At 45.0% G+C, this 14,988-nt stretch overlaps 1 protein-coding gene across 4 annotated transcripts in view; it reads right to left on the bottom strand.

Moving 5' to 3' along the window:
* Window positions 1-14,988, bottom strand: part of MYO18B (myosin XVIIIB) — a 301,196-nt gene that overhangs the window by 117,560 nt on the left and 168,648 nt on the right. For all 4 annotated transcript variants that reach the window (XM_053588976.1, XM_053588977.1, XM_053588978.1 and 1 more), the window contains 4 exons: window positions 11,027-11,150; window positions 10,074-10,274; window positions 5,294-5,404; window positions 2,543-2,647 (listed from right to left, as the gene is read on the bottom strand). In XM_053588976.1, the coding sequence (XP_053444951.1) occupies window positions 2,543-2,647; window positions 5,294-5,404; window positions 10,074-10,274; window positions 11,027-11,150 (541 nt within the window). The remainder of the gene's footprint in view (window positions 1-2,542; window positions 2,648-5,293; window positions 5,405-10,073; window positions 10,275-11,026; window positions 11,151-14,988) is intronic.

Below are 14,988 nucleotides of genomic sequence, written 5' to 3'. Positions count from 1 at the left end.
AAAAATTCCCAGCTACAGGCCGAGCACAGTGGCTCAGGCCTATAATCCTAGCACCTAAGACTATGAACAGGCAATTCATATAAGGAAAAAACACACGTAAACTTGTAAAAACTTCACCAGTAATGCAGGACATTCAGTGCCATTTAATACCTAATGTCAAGGAAAAAAATTAAAAATGTCTTGCTAGTGCCTCAGACACTGCTGCTCGGTGTGGAAACTGAACCATTTGGGCTATATTTCACAATTCCAAAATTGCACATTCCTAGGAGCCAGCAATTCGCCTTCTAGCTACAGACCCTGGAGAGACTCTTGCCCAGGCGCAGAGTGAGAGATATGTAAGAATATATACCTTGACGTGTGTCTTAGGGCGGAAACAACTAAATATCCAATCAAAAAATGGGGTTTAAAAAAAAATGAAGGCTGTGTAGCAGTTAAATGAACTAATTAAAGCTACATGTATTAATGGACTAATCAGAGAAACACCATATGGAAGGAGGCAAAGGAAAGTTCAGAATCTGTATGTATGCTCTCTGTTTAGAATTGAAATATACATACAAGGGAATTTCACCCTTCAGCCGCAGGATAACGGTTTCCTCTGGGGAAGGAGGGAAGAGAGAGGAACAGAAGGAACCGAGTGAGATTTGGAAGGGACACCAAGCGGGCATTAACTGCTTTTGAAATGTTTTGTTTCCTTAATGACTTCTGAATCAAATATGGCAAAATGTTCATTTATGTGAACCCTGGGTGCTTGGTACATAAACACCAATTATGTTACCGGTTCTACTTTTTCTACAGATTTGGCAAGGGCTATAACAAAAACATTTGAAATCATCAAATGGGATAATTTTGATGACTGACACAAAAGTGGCATTTTAGCCATCTAAACTTATCTTCCCTTGACATGTAAAATTTATTAATGGCAATATTTATTTTAAAAATCTTTCTTTATTGGATTATCTACTGTGCACTGTCACATGAACTGTTTTGAATAGAATGCAACCTTCTCTCATTGTTTCCTGACTATCATTCTGGAATTTGGTGCTGGGCTGTGCTCTCTTGCACTGATGTTAAAGGAAAGACACCTCAATGGCTCTGAATTCAATGGTCCCAATTTCTTGGTTAGAAAACTAAAAACCCAGAGAAAAAGGAAGATTATGTTCATCTTCCCTGTTGTTCCCTGGCCTCCAAAGCTCCCTCCTGCTGCTATGATGGTCCTGCCCTGGAATTCACTTACTTAATCCGTTTTAAAATACACAATGAGCACCTATTTTGTCCAAAGCCTGGCTGCCCTAGGTGACCAGCTGAAATGGACCCATGTTCTTTTGTGAATGAATTTAGGAAAAGGATATTGAGAGCAAGACGGTTACTGATTAGCAAATACTGAGCCCTCATGAAGCAAAAATACATTGCTGTGCCTCTCTAAAAGAAACTGTAGAAGTCACAGCCATTTTTCTCCAATGTTGGGCTTTCATGTCACAGCAGAACAGTCAGGGAATGGAATATTCGGGGGATGAAAGAACGATTCCTTGCAACTCTGGAATCAGAAGCTGGCTCTGAGCTCTGCCGGCTACTTGAGAACAGGAGCTGTTCTCAGTAGGGAAGGATGTTTGATTTTCATCCCCAGAGGACATTTGGCAATGTCCGTGGACATTTCTGGTTGTCACAAGGGGGAGGTGAGCCTCTGGCATCCAGTGGGCAGAGGCATGCTACTTTATGTCCTACAATGCATAGGACAGTCTCCACCATAGACAACGATCTAGTTCCAAATGTCCTTGGGGCTGGCTTGACACTGATGGTAGTGATCGCAGTGGCTTCACAAGGCTCTGCTCCCAGAAGCTCCAAGTGGTCAGCAGTCTCACTCAAACCCATTTGCACAGATGTAGCTCAAGCTGGGGTTTATAGCTGTGTTTACCTGACTCTGAGCCTGGTGGTGTCTAGAAAAAGTCAGGCTCTCTCTAGAACAGCAGTGAGAGCAATGGCCATTCGCATTCACCCCATTAAAGCAAGGACTGTCTCCACCAGTGGTTCTCAACCTTCCTAATGCCACAACCCTTTAATACAGTTCCTCATGTTGTGGTGACCCCCGACCATAAAATCAATAATAAATTTATTATTAATTGTGTATTAATTATTAATAATGTTATGGTTGGGGGTCACCACAACATGAGGAACTGTATTAAAGGGTCGTGGCATTAGTCTACATGCTTACCTCAACAGTTGCTGAAGGCAAGATTAGCTCGCCTACTGCTCCTGGCTGAGCCTTTTCTGTTTATTCCCATGGGTTCTTCCAAAAGCCCTGCTGTTTGCAGGCACCTAGAGGTCTCCTTGGAAGAGCCAGTGAGTATGGCTGGAAGAGAATTGGTGGTGAAGGGGGCACTCGGGGAAAAGTGGGACAGGCCAGCTAAAATGCCCATTCCTTGACCTTTCCTGAGGACCAGTGGCTGGCACCCCTTCAACTGGTGTCCCCATGAGTCCATCTCTCTAACAGGGCCCAGAGCAAGGAGGATGTCCTCCTAAATGTCTGCTGATGTCTCCAGCTCACCTGATCACAAAGGGTTCCAATCAAGCCTTCCAAATCCTGCTTCTCATGGAGGACCATCTGCTTCTCTTCGTATTCTTGCTCCAGCTGCATTTCCAGCTGACGAAGCTGTGGGTGCATGGGCAGAGGCACACGTAGGGTGAAAGAGCTCAATTCAGACAAATCCCACAAGTCAGGGACCTTCAAGAGGAGGGAGGGATGTGGAACACGTGGCTTTATTCCACAAAGGCTGCCTAAGTGATTGGGAGGGCATGTCTCTGTTGGAGAACTCAAGAGCCTAGAAGCATGGGAGCTGGGCAATGACGGGGAGCCCCTTGACTAGGAAGCCCCTTCCATCACTCCCAAACAGAACAGACACCTTCCTTTTATGGCTATGGCCACTAATTGAATATGTGAAAGTCTTGGCACTCTGATTTCTTAAGGCTCTGAATGACATTATAGCTGACATATTAAAAGGCATCCATCTCCCTTATTAAATATACTATGGAGCAGTCAAGAAAAGTTGCATTTGAAATTATTGTATTATAAACTACGTGTGCCCTTCTAACACTCATGTGTTGAAACCCTAACTCCCAATGCAACGGTATTTGGAGGTGAGGCCATGGGGAAGTTATTAGGTTTAGATGAGGCCATGAGGCTGGTGCTTCCATGAGGAGATTCATGCCCTTATAGAAAGACACACCAAAGAAAGCTTACTTCCTCTTTTTCTTTCTCATAACGTGAGGCTACAATGAGGAAGAGGCTGTCTACAAACCAGAAAGAGAACCCTCATCAGACAGTAAGTCTTCGAGCACCTTGATTTCAGACTTCCCAGCCTCCAAAACTGTGAGAAATAAATGTTTTTTTTTTTTTTTTTTTGTAGAGACAGAGTCTCACTGTACCGCCCTCAGTAGAGGGCTGTGGCGTCACACGGCTCACAGCAACCTCCAACTCCTGGGCTTAAGCGATTCTCTTGCCTCAGCCTCCCGAGTAGCTGGGACTACAGGCGCCCGCCACAACGCCCAGCTAAATGTTTGTTGTTTAAGCCACGAAGTCCACAGTATTCTGCCGTGGCAGCTTGAATGGACTAAGGCATTTGACTCTGAGAAATTCATTTAATTTATAGTTGGCTCTGATTTCGCCGAGATTACCTGGCAAACACAGGCATCCCCCACTCGAGTGAATACCCTGCTGCAGCTGTGCTTTGCAGATGCCTTGCACTATCCTCGCTCAGGAATATTACCTCTTCTTTTTCCCTCATCTCCCCTTGGTACCACTGGGGATCCTACTTCACAGACGGGCAATCTAAGTCCTGGAGAGACCTGAAGTACTTACTCTTACTGGTTGTTTGGAGGAGTTAGTGTTCTATCCTCTGCCCCCAGCTCGCTCTGCCAGGCAGAGACAGCCCCAGCCTTCAAACCCAGGTCACTGACAATTGATTTCCTGTCACAGTGACAGATAGACTGGACAGAACAGTCACTAGAATGTGAAGTCAATGTCAGCGTGTGTCACAGGAGAAAAACACCTTTCTCTGACTTCACTCTGTCCCATTATAAATCTGTTCACAGAAAAGCCTCAGGGAGGTCTGGGTCACATCTCCAACTCTTTGGAGCCCTGGTCCAGGGCATACACTATACATTGAGGTGGAATGGACCAGAAATTTGTGCAACCTTCATCTGAAGGAACATGGGCAGGAACTGTGGGCATTCATATGTTGACCCACGGAGAGCAAAAAAGCAAGTTCATTCTACAACTTTCTTTTAAGAGTGAGAACTATAGGGCACTCTTGTCATATCTGGTTTTAGAATAAAACTCATTTTGGAAAACATATAGAATTATGAAGAAAAACCTCACTACATAACATGCAAGGCAAAATGTCCTGTAGAATATTCCCATGTGGTGTTCACATGTATGACAGGAGGAGGGGGTGGGAGGGAAGGTCACACTAGGATAAGTGTGGGGACCTGTTACGTGAGGCTTAACTCAGAGCTTTCTAGTAATTCCACTTTAAGGATTCATCTTACATTCACATCAGTTTAAACGTCTATACGAATGTTTGTCACAGCATCAGGGCAAACAGCAGAAAACCAGAAACAAACTGATGTCCAATGAGAGGGGATTTGTTGAATAAACAAAAGTACATTCTTATGGTGATAATGTTAAGTTAGATAGGTATTTACAGACGTGAGAAGAGGCCATGACAAACTGCTGAGTCGAAAGAGCAGGCTTCAAAACACCATGACCTCATTTCGCGAGAATGATCTCTCTGCAAACGCGTATGTGTGCAGACACAGTGAAAGAGCGATATGAAAGAACATTGAAAACAGTAATAATGATGGTTTGTAGGTGGAGAGATTTCAAGGGTTTATTGCTTTTTTATACACTGTTTGGAATGGCTGCCAAGATCTCAGATAAAGTGTAAGAAATGATTTGAGTTGCAATGGAAATAGCCAGAAGAGATTGGTCCCAGTATTGAAACTTAGAAATCCTTACCCACGGCATCAGTCACACGTGGCATCTATGGGCTCTTACTAGAAATCTTTGTGTGATTATGCTATAAAGTTTCAGGGCTTCTGGAAGTTCCAAGGTCATATTTAAGATAAGTACTTCTGCCCCTGAACCCTTGGAGGTACCTTGGGAGCTAAGGTCTCAGGTGCTGACAGAAAGAGCCTGTCCCCGGGCCCCAGACGCTGGCCTCCTCCCCACTCTAGGACAAGGTCATCTAGACTGGGCCACCAGGACCTGAGGGCACAGCTGTGCTTGCTGCTCACATACCCGCTTCTGACAGGACTGACGGACATCCTCCAGTTCTTCTTCCTTGTCCTCACGGTCCTTCTGATGCATTTGCTTCATCCGCTCAATCTCCAGCTCGAACCGCTGCCGGAGCTGGGGGCGGCAAGGACGGCGTGTGAGGGGGACCCACTCCAACTCTCCTGGCCCTCCATGTCCTCCTTGACGCTCCAATTGCATTTTTCATTTTTGCAATTCATAAAATGAGGGTCAAAGTCATCTCCCTAGGCACCCCGGAAGGTCAGAAATGGTAGATAAATAGCCCAAGGCCACTTCAGTTCCTTCTGGAGGTTATAACAAGCCTCACGAATCAATCATGCTCTCCCACTGAGTGTAGCCTCAGAATTCTTCTCAACACTCTTAAGAGGAAACAAATTTCTCATCCCTGGAGCAGGCATCAGCTATGTTTTTGTTTTGTTTTTCTCTGTTTTGTTTTATTTGTATGGGTGGGGAAAAGTTTCAAACAAAACAAAACAAAAGTTTATAAAGATACAGAAGCCTAGAGAGGGAGATAACTGGCCAAGACGTTGGGAATATTCACGTTGCTTCTGGATCAGTCCCCTTTCTCTGTAGAAAGCAACTATCTTAGAATGCTCCTATGAGAATTAAAAGACAAAGGGCTGATAGCTAGAATATACAGAGAGCCTGGCATAATCAACAAGAAAAAAGTGAACAATCCGGTTTATAAGTGGGCAAGAGAAGTGAACAGAACCTTCTCTGAAGATGATAGATGAATGTCCCACAAACATGAAAAAAAAAAAGTGTTCATCATCCCTAATTATCAAAACCACTCTGAGATCTCACCTAACTCCAGTGAGAACAGCCCACATCACAAAGTTCCAAAGCTGCAGAGAAGGGGGATTGTGCTTCTACACTGCTGGTGGGATTGCAAACTCAGCCTTTATGCAAAGCAACATGAAGAATCTTCAAAGAGCTAAAAAGTAAACCTTCCATTTGATCCTGCAATCCTATTAGTAGGTATCTACCCAGAATAAATGATATGACCCATATAAAGCACCTGGCACCGTGCCTGAGACATAAATATTACTTTCTCTTTACCCATTATTTTGAAAACAGAGAGAATAGTCTATCCTCGCCCTCCCTGGCAGCCTGACATTATTAAAAGCTGTGCTCTCACAAAGGAGTTGAGTCTTTTGAACAAGCGTCTCCAAAACACACGCGCAGCAGGTAAAGGGCTATGCATAATAATTTAAATTCTGTGAAGTCATATAAAAGGTTCTAAAATCGAAGGCAAAAGTCGTGGGTTCCAGTTCTAGTATGAGACTTCACTTTCCTGATCTGCATAATGGACAGATTAGCCCTGGCCCTGGTTTTTCAAGTTTTTTGGCACATTAGAATTACCAATGCATGGGGCGGCACCTGTGGCTCAGCGGGTAGGGCGCCGGCCCCATATGCCGAGGGTGGCGGGTTCAAACCCAGCCCCGGCCAAACTGCAACAAAGTTGTGGCTGGCACCTGTAGTCCCAGCTACTCGGGAGGCTGAGTCAAGAGAATCGCCTAAGCCCAAGGATTTGGAGGTTGCTGTGAGCTGTGTGACGCCCCAGCACTCTACCGAGGGCAATCAAGTGAGACTCTGTCTCTACAAAAAAAAAAGAATTACCAATGCATTTTAAAAACATTTCAAATTGCAGGGCTTTATGCTACACATATTGGATCAGAATCTTCGGGGAACAGGGCCTAAGATATTTGAAAGCTTTCATTCATCTCTACCTTTTAATGCTGTTGGGCCACAGAGAAATATTTGGAACCCAATAATACAGATGGGTTACACTTCAGAAACAATAACTTTCGGACCATTTACTGTACTGCCCCAATATCTCTCATCTAGCTCCCAAAAGTTCACAAATTCTGTCTCTAACATGGAAATTACCTTGAGAAAAATCATGTAAAATGTTGATTTTCCTGCTGCGTAGGGCAGTAGTTAAGAGCAAAAAGGTTAGTGAATGTGAGAGCCCCTGGCAGGAAGCTGGGCTCACTCTAAATGTCAACCTCCTTCCTTTCCTTCTTTAAAATGATGGAGCTTGTAAGAAGATAATCCAAACCAAGAAGCCTGAGCAAGTAAATATAATATTTCCTTTTCATTTTTTTCTAGCCTCTTGGACATTCTTGACACCTGCAATATCATTTATGTCAAACTTATATGAGTTAACATTAAATTCTCAGGAAAAAAGTGCTATATTATAATCAATAAATATCTACCAGATGTCTACAAGGCCACAATACAGTATGAGGTTAGGGTGAAGCTGAAGATGGATAAAAGTGTTGGGTCAGCCTCACCTCCTGGATAAGCTGAAGGGGACAATTAGGAAGCTGAATTAACTTTGGGGGTCCCCATAGTACATTTCTGCTTCCGAGCATGAGTGCTCCCATGCTGGCATCCTAAAGAGTTAAGGAAGTTTTCAAAAGTGCTTGCTTTGTCCTTGGCTCTGTGAGGATCCTGCTCAGCTCAACAAACAACACAAGGGTTGCTGCGTGATGTTGCACCATGACATCCTTCACAGACCTACACTGATGGGTCTCCATCTTCTTCACAAACCTTTGCGAGTTCCTAGCTGGGACTGGCAGGACTAGGGGATTGGTGAGACTCTGTATTTCATTGTGCAGAGGAGGAGACTGAAGTCTAGAGAAAATGAGAGTTTGCCTAAGGTCATGTAGTCAACAAGCTGCCTCAACGACCTCCCATGACAGCTTCTTAAATGTCATACAGTTGTCCTGCCTCAAGGCCCTTGCACCGGCTTTCCCCCTGCCTGAAACTCTCATTTAGCCAACTCTAGCGTTCAGTTTCAGTAAATGTCACTTACTCCAAGAAGCCTTCCCTGACCTCTCTCCCAACCCTGGTCCCATGACCAGATCTGCAAGTTAAATGCCCCTCTAACATGACTATAGCTTTGGAAAGGCAGAGGCAGTGTCCATCTCGTTTATTATTGCGTCCTCAGCATCACAGGGAGCCTGACACAGGAGAGGTGCTTAATAAATACCGTTAACTGAGTAAGTGAAGGATAGTTCCTGTGTTTTGTTGCTTTTGTTTGTCAGAGACAAACTCTCTGTTGCCCAGGCTGGAGTGTAGTAGCTCCATCATAGCTCACTGCATCCTTGAACTCCTGGGCTCAAGGGATCCACTCACGTCCTGTCTTCTTTACTGCTCCTTAAAGCACATCCAAGACTCTCCAGAGCCTGTCTGTCCACACCCACCACACCTACACCGTGATACTCAGGAGGTTCTGTCCTGATAGCATGGAGTAACCAAAAAGCAAAGGCTGGTACCCTGGCTTGTCCACTCCCTCTTCAACAGGGCTGCTCAGAGCACACCCACGCCACCTGGTCAGATTTTCTTGCATAAAGGGGTCCCAGCCTTTAAAATCCATGGGGGGGGGAAGCAGAAAGAGGGATAGGGGGAGGAGGGTGGGGCCTTAGTGTGTGTCACACTTTATGGGGGCAAGACATGATTGCAAGAGGGACTTTACCTAACAATTGCAATCAGTGTAACTGGCTTATTGTACCCTCAATGAATCCCCAACAATAAAAAAAAAAAAAAAAATAGCTGTCTTTTTACAAAATCCCATATGAGAAATTTCTTTAGTGCTAAGCATCAGAAAAGGCCTTATTTCTCCTTAAAATATTGGTTTGGTTTTTTTACCTGGGGGATCATTAAAAGCACGTAATTCACATTTCCTTTTCTCTTTGGCTTCCAGGAATATGAAAGCTAACACTATTACAGGTGTAAGACCCTATGTTTTGTGTACCTGCATATTAATTCATTATTCCCACATTCCCTTATTAGCATCTATTTTAATTTGGATTTTTATGACTCAGATTGCTTTATTTATAATTTTTAAATACTATGCATATATCCCAGGAAGCTGCCTCAAAGTCTTAATAGAATGAGGTGGGTATACGTATAAACCATCAGGCAAATAAAATGTTCACTTGGTGCTTTACTGAGAATACTAGAGCAAGAGTATTTGATATCCCTGTCTTATTTCCCTTAGTTGTTTTATATTTGCCAAAGACCAGCACACGCTCTTGCCTGAGGCTACGCACAACGCTGTGCATATAGTAGGCATTCAAGGCAGTGTGCATTCACATGAAACAGGTGCAAAATCCCATCCCTGCCACTCTTTCCAAGTCTCTGAGCCTCAACTTTCAGATCTGTACAATGGAGATAAAACTAATATTTCTTCACAAAAGGTTTTTGTGGAGATTCATGAGAAGAGGTGTGAGGAAGCAGAGGGCTGAGTTCAGAGCACAGACAGTTCTCAAGAAATGTTAGATTGTTTGGTCAACAGTTATTTTCAGCATCAACCATGTACCTGGCCTCATTCTAGGCTCTAGAAATACCCCAAAGCAAGATCAACCACAACAACAACACCCTGACTTCATGAAACTCATACTCCAATGGAAGAGAAAACATTGAGCAAATTTTTAAAAAATACTATCGAATATGATGGCAGGTATTGTGAAAGAAAGCAAACCAGCTAAGAGATGGAAGGTGACTATGGAATGGCAGTGGGGCTATTTGCAAGATGATCAAGCCACATGCCTCTGAGGTTGGTAGGAGAGGGCCAGATCATGAAGGATCTTAATGTAAGATGTAGGAGGTTAAAGACTCTCTAGGGTAATAGGGAGCCACAGAGGGATGAGGAGCAGCCACATTATATGCTCTTGTTGTCTCTTTTTATATATAACATCACTCTGCATTGGAGCCAGCATGGCACAGGGCATCACCCCAGACAGGGCTTTCCTACCTGCTCCAGCTGTTTGATGGTGTTTTTCTGCTGGTTCTGGATTTTCTGTTGCTCAAGAGCACCAGCCTCCAGCTTCCAGAGCCTCTCCTTCAAGCCAGCGACACTGTTTTCCCCCAGAGTGGGTGACTTCAGCAGCTCGTGCTTCTGCTCCTGCAGCATCTCCACCTCCTGCTTCAGCTGTAAGGTTTCCTGCTCTGTCTGCTACAAAGTGGGCAGAAACCCAGAGTTGCATGAGCATACCCTCTTTCTCCCTGGGGAATATGTCTGCAACCTGCTGGAGTGTGCTTTCTACTTTCAAAGGTATTTCCATCTCCACCTTGACCTCATGGCCCCTCACAGCACCTGCTCTAACTCTTCCAGGTTAGAAAGTCAACTCCAGAGTCAGACAAGGATGGGCTAGAACAGTGGTCTCAACCTTCCTAATGCCGTGGTGTATTTTCTTTGCTACAAAGGGGTTGCAACCCACAGGTTGAAAACTGCTGGGCTAGAACATGAAGGAGCTGAATGCCAGGCTTAGAGGTTCTTCTGGGTTTAGAGGGTTCTTCTGGGACTAACAGGGAGCCACAGAAGGATGAGGAGCAGCCAAGCAAGGCACTCGGGTTGTATTTTAATAAAATCCCTCTGTGTCAGATCCCGTGTGGGTTAGGATGACGCTCTTGGACAAGGCTATAGCTAATTCACTCTCTGCTGAGCCCCCCTGCACCTTCCAGGTAGACACCTTGGAATCTGCACTGGTAACTGAAACAAGATCACGACATCAAGCTTAGAAGGTCTGATAATCAATTTTCCAGTCACTGTTGGTTTTTTAAGGATGAGACTCATGACTCCAGCTGCCTGACAGACCACCTGTGCAGGGTTCTGTCTTGGTGGCCAATTTGTAGCAGATGTGTGATGGGGTTTCTCGAAATTCAGTAGCGAAGAGCAAAGATGGCTCTGTATCCCTCTCACCTTACCTTCAACTGCTGCTGAAGCTGGCCTAGCTCCCAGCGGACGCTGGTGTTCTCCTGGGTCACCTTCTCACGGAGGCCCTTCTCAAACACACACTCCCCCAAGGCCTGCGCCAACTGCAGGTCAAACCTGTCAGGAGCAGAACACGTGTCAGGGCGCCACAGTGGGGGAAACTGAGGCAGGGACAGGGAGAGGGGGGCTCATTTGCCAAGAACCACGCAAGAAAGCCTGGGAGTGAGAAAAAAGGGCTGTAAGAAGGAAAATGAAAAGATGGCGGGTTTGCTCAGTGCTTTTAGGTAAAGTAGTGGATGTGGTATGGGAATCTGGACTACTACAGCAATTTTAGGGCCTAGGTAAAGTTTCCACAGGAACAAAGCGATACTTAGTAGAAATCTGATGAAATACATAGACAAAAAATAGAATAAAGCAATACGCAGATACAGAAGAAGAGATAACTCCAAAAAGCTTACCTATCTTGTTTGTCAACCAACATATGTCAAGATCCTTTAATTCTACCAAGCCCAGGATTGACAGACCAATGAACACGGGAATGAATACATACTTATATACACAAACAAGGGTAGTCTATGTTTCATATTTTACATCATGGGTAGTCTATGTTTCATATTTTACATCATTTTGTCTGGCTTATCCTCTCCCAAGCCAGTATAAAGCACCCATGCTAATTATTGATAACACACTGGACATTTATACCTTCGGTCTTATCCTCATTTGTTTTCCAAGCATAAAACACAAAAACTAGACAGTCCTACTCCTAGTAATCCAGGGAATTAAGAAATGCCCTTCTGCCCCTCTGTGATGGTGACCACCAGGTGAGAGGCACATTCTCAGCTTCCCCACCTCCGGTCAGTTGTCTCAGCCTCCCAGACCCTAGAACAGGTGAGGAAACCAATAGAGAGCCTTTGCCAAGCCTCAGTAAGATGTGGAGTCACCTGCTCTCGTCCCATTGTTCCTGAGAACTTGATAAGGCAGAACTGAGCGTGGAGTTTGAGCTTTGGTGACAAGAAAGTCCTCCTTGTTAGAAGACTACCCAGTGCCCCTTAGTACTAAATGGTCATTCAAAGTCTCAGACTCCTGCAAAAGCCAATCATAGAGCACACGAGGGAGGCCTCCTGCTGGAGCTGTCTCATTGGCTGCCAGTGACATCACTCACGGTGCTGTACCCTGCCTCTGAGTGGGAGCATTGTGATGACAGTGACGCTCAAGCTGTCCCAATGTTCCAGCCCCTGGGCTGTGGTCCTTACAACAATACAGCAAGAAATCTATGTTATTCTATCCATTTACAGAGGAGGAAATGAAGTTCAGAGAGGAGGAACAATTCAGCCCCACCTTCCGAAGTGGTAGGAACAGGCTTGAGCCCAGCTTCCCTAGTGTCTCAGCTCTTCCCGCATGAAACAGGTGAGGTGAGATAGTCAGACCCAGACTGTAACTAATCCTGTAAAGGGGTCCTTGACTGAACAGGCCACTTGATGCCAAAGAATGACTCCTACAGACCCTGATTCCTAGCACACATGAGTGGACCAACTGCCTGAGGCCAGACGGACTTGCACACCCCCTTCACCCCACCAGGAGCAGGTCGGCAGTCCAGCCTCCTGTGAATGTGAGAGTCAGCAGGGCAAGTTCAAGGCTTACCCCAAAAGTTCTGTCAGAGCTAGCAACTGAGCTTTGTGACCCATAGGGTCACCATAGCAACAAGAAGCCAACCCCAGATGGAAGCATTCTGGGCCACTCTGAACTTTGAAGCCAAAGTGGGGACAAGGGACCTCAACCAGCACAGAGACATGACTCCATCCTGGGCCCATCAAACTAAGGAGACAGCTGCAGCCACAATTTAAATTTGGAGAGATGCAAGAAGTGTCACTGATTTCTAGACTTCTCCCTCACTGTAGTCATTCTGTCTGAATTTCCACTGTTAGACTGAGACTTCTGCTGTGCCCTTAGTTTCCCTACTAAAATTCAAATCCAGTTGGGACTTGGTGCCCGTAGCTCAGGGGTTAGGGCACCAGCCATGTGCACTGGGGCTGGTGGGGTCTAACCTGGCCCAGACCTGCTAACCAAACAAAAAGAAAAATAGCCAGGCATTGTGGCAGGTGCCAATAGTCCCAGCTTCTAAGGAGGCTGAGGCAAGAGAATTGCTTGAGCCCAGGAGTTTGAGGTTGCTGTGAGCTATGATGCCATAGCACTCTACAGAGAGCACAAAGTGAGACACTGTCTCAATAAAAAAAAAAAATCCACTTGGAAAGGTAATGCCTGTTAACTGCAATTAACATAAAAAAGTTGCTCCCGCGAGATAGTAGCAGAGCAGAGGGCATCACAGGGGAGATAAGTTTTAAGAGGAGGAAATGCAAATATGAAGAAATGGGCGTGTTCCCAGGAGACATTACTTACAGGTCCTGCCCAATGGGGGCCGCAGAAAGGGCAGAGAGATGGCATTTTGTTGGCTGCACAAATTTCTGAGACTGGCCTCTACCCACTAAGACAAAGGCTCTCAGAACAACGCTGGAACCCACAGTTGGAAGTCCAAAGGGTCATAGCTAGGAGAGACCTGGAAGATAACAATGTCCACACCTCTGATTTCACAGATGGGGTTTGCTAGAGATACTCTTCAGGATCAGGTGACCTGTTAAGTCCAAAGACTCATCTGACATATCAGTCACTCTCTGGCCCAGGGAAGTAGTATCATTTGACAAGGTAACACAGCAAGTGGCCAAGGAACAGCTGACCCCTTTTCTTGACTGCAAAGGTAAGGTTTAACCAGAGCACTCAAGAGGACATAGAAAAGGAAACAGTAAGATAGCAATAAAAAGAGAACAAAACTTTCTTATTTAGGGGAGGGGCATGCTAACAACCCCCAGAAGACTTTCTTTTTGAGATGAAGAAACCAGCTCAGGAAAGTTGACAGAGAAATGATACAAATATATATTTAATGCAGATCAAGTCCGAAATCTATGCTACCCCCGTGGAAATATAATTCTCTTTGCTATCTCTTAGGGAAGAGGCACCGTCAGTAAAATCACATTCTGGCTTGCATAGTAACTTTTTTCCTGTGTTTTATCTTGGGTCTTCTAAAAGGGGCTGCATTCCACCTGTTTTCCTTCTAAGAAGTTTCTATTAGGGTTTGCCTATCTCAAAAGAAGTTTCTATTAGGGTTTGCCTGTACACTTTAACCCTCACCAACTGAGCTGAAGTATGCTAGACACAGCCAAGTTGTCCAGGGATAAAAGCATCTCAGGTACTGAGGTTTTGCACAAGGAAACCCCTGATTGTATGGACCTGAGTCCATACAATCCTGGCTCCATCTTCACCTGGTGCTGACAGCATCCTGATGGGAAACCAGGGGATAGAATGAAGATGGGCACCTTGTTGGTACACAAGGCCCATTCTCTGCCAGAATTGCTCCCTCATGATATAAGAGTCTAAATCATAAATGAGAAAGGCAGGGACTCCCCATCTTTTGGCCTCGTCCTCATTCTCTTGCCCTTTTTTTTTTTTTTTTTTGAGATAAGACTTTCACTTTGTTGCCCCAAACTGGAGTTCGGTGGTGTCATAGCTCACAGCAACCTCAAATTCCTGGCTCAAAGGAACCCTCTGACCTCAGCCTCTAGAGTAGCTGAGACTACAGGCGTGTGCCACCACGCCCAGCTCATTTTTTTCTATTTTTAGTCACACTCTCGTTCAGGCTGGTCTCGAACTCCTGAGCTCAAGCAATCTACCCACCTTGGCCTCCAGAGTTCTAGGATTATAGGCATGAGTCACTGTGCCCAGCCTCTTGCCTAATTTTTTTTTAGAGAATAATACATTTTATGAATACAGACACAAAAATCTGTAACAAATTTTTAGCAAAGTGATTCCAGCAACACATCCATGACCAAGCGTGTACCAACCTTATAATTTAGTCCTCACCACAAGAGGGCGAGCTCACCCCCAACCCAAGGATAAGAAACCT

The sequence above is a fragment of the Nycticebus coucang genome, chromosome 4 (genome assembly GCF_027406575.1).
Source record: "Nycticebus coucang isolate mNycCou1 chromosome 4, mNycCou1.pri, whole genome shotgun sequence".
Lineage (NCBI taxonomy): Eukaryota > Metazoa > Chordata > Mammalia > Primates > Lorisidae > Nycticebus > Nycticebus coucang.
Note: the sequence above shows the minus strand (reverse complement) of the source record. Positions and strands in the feature narration are given on the sequence as shown.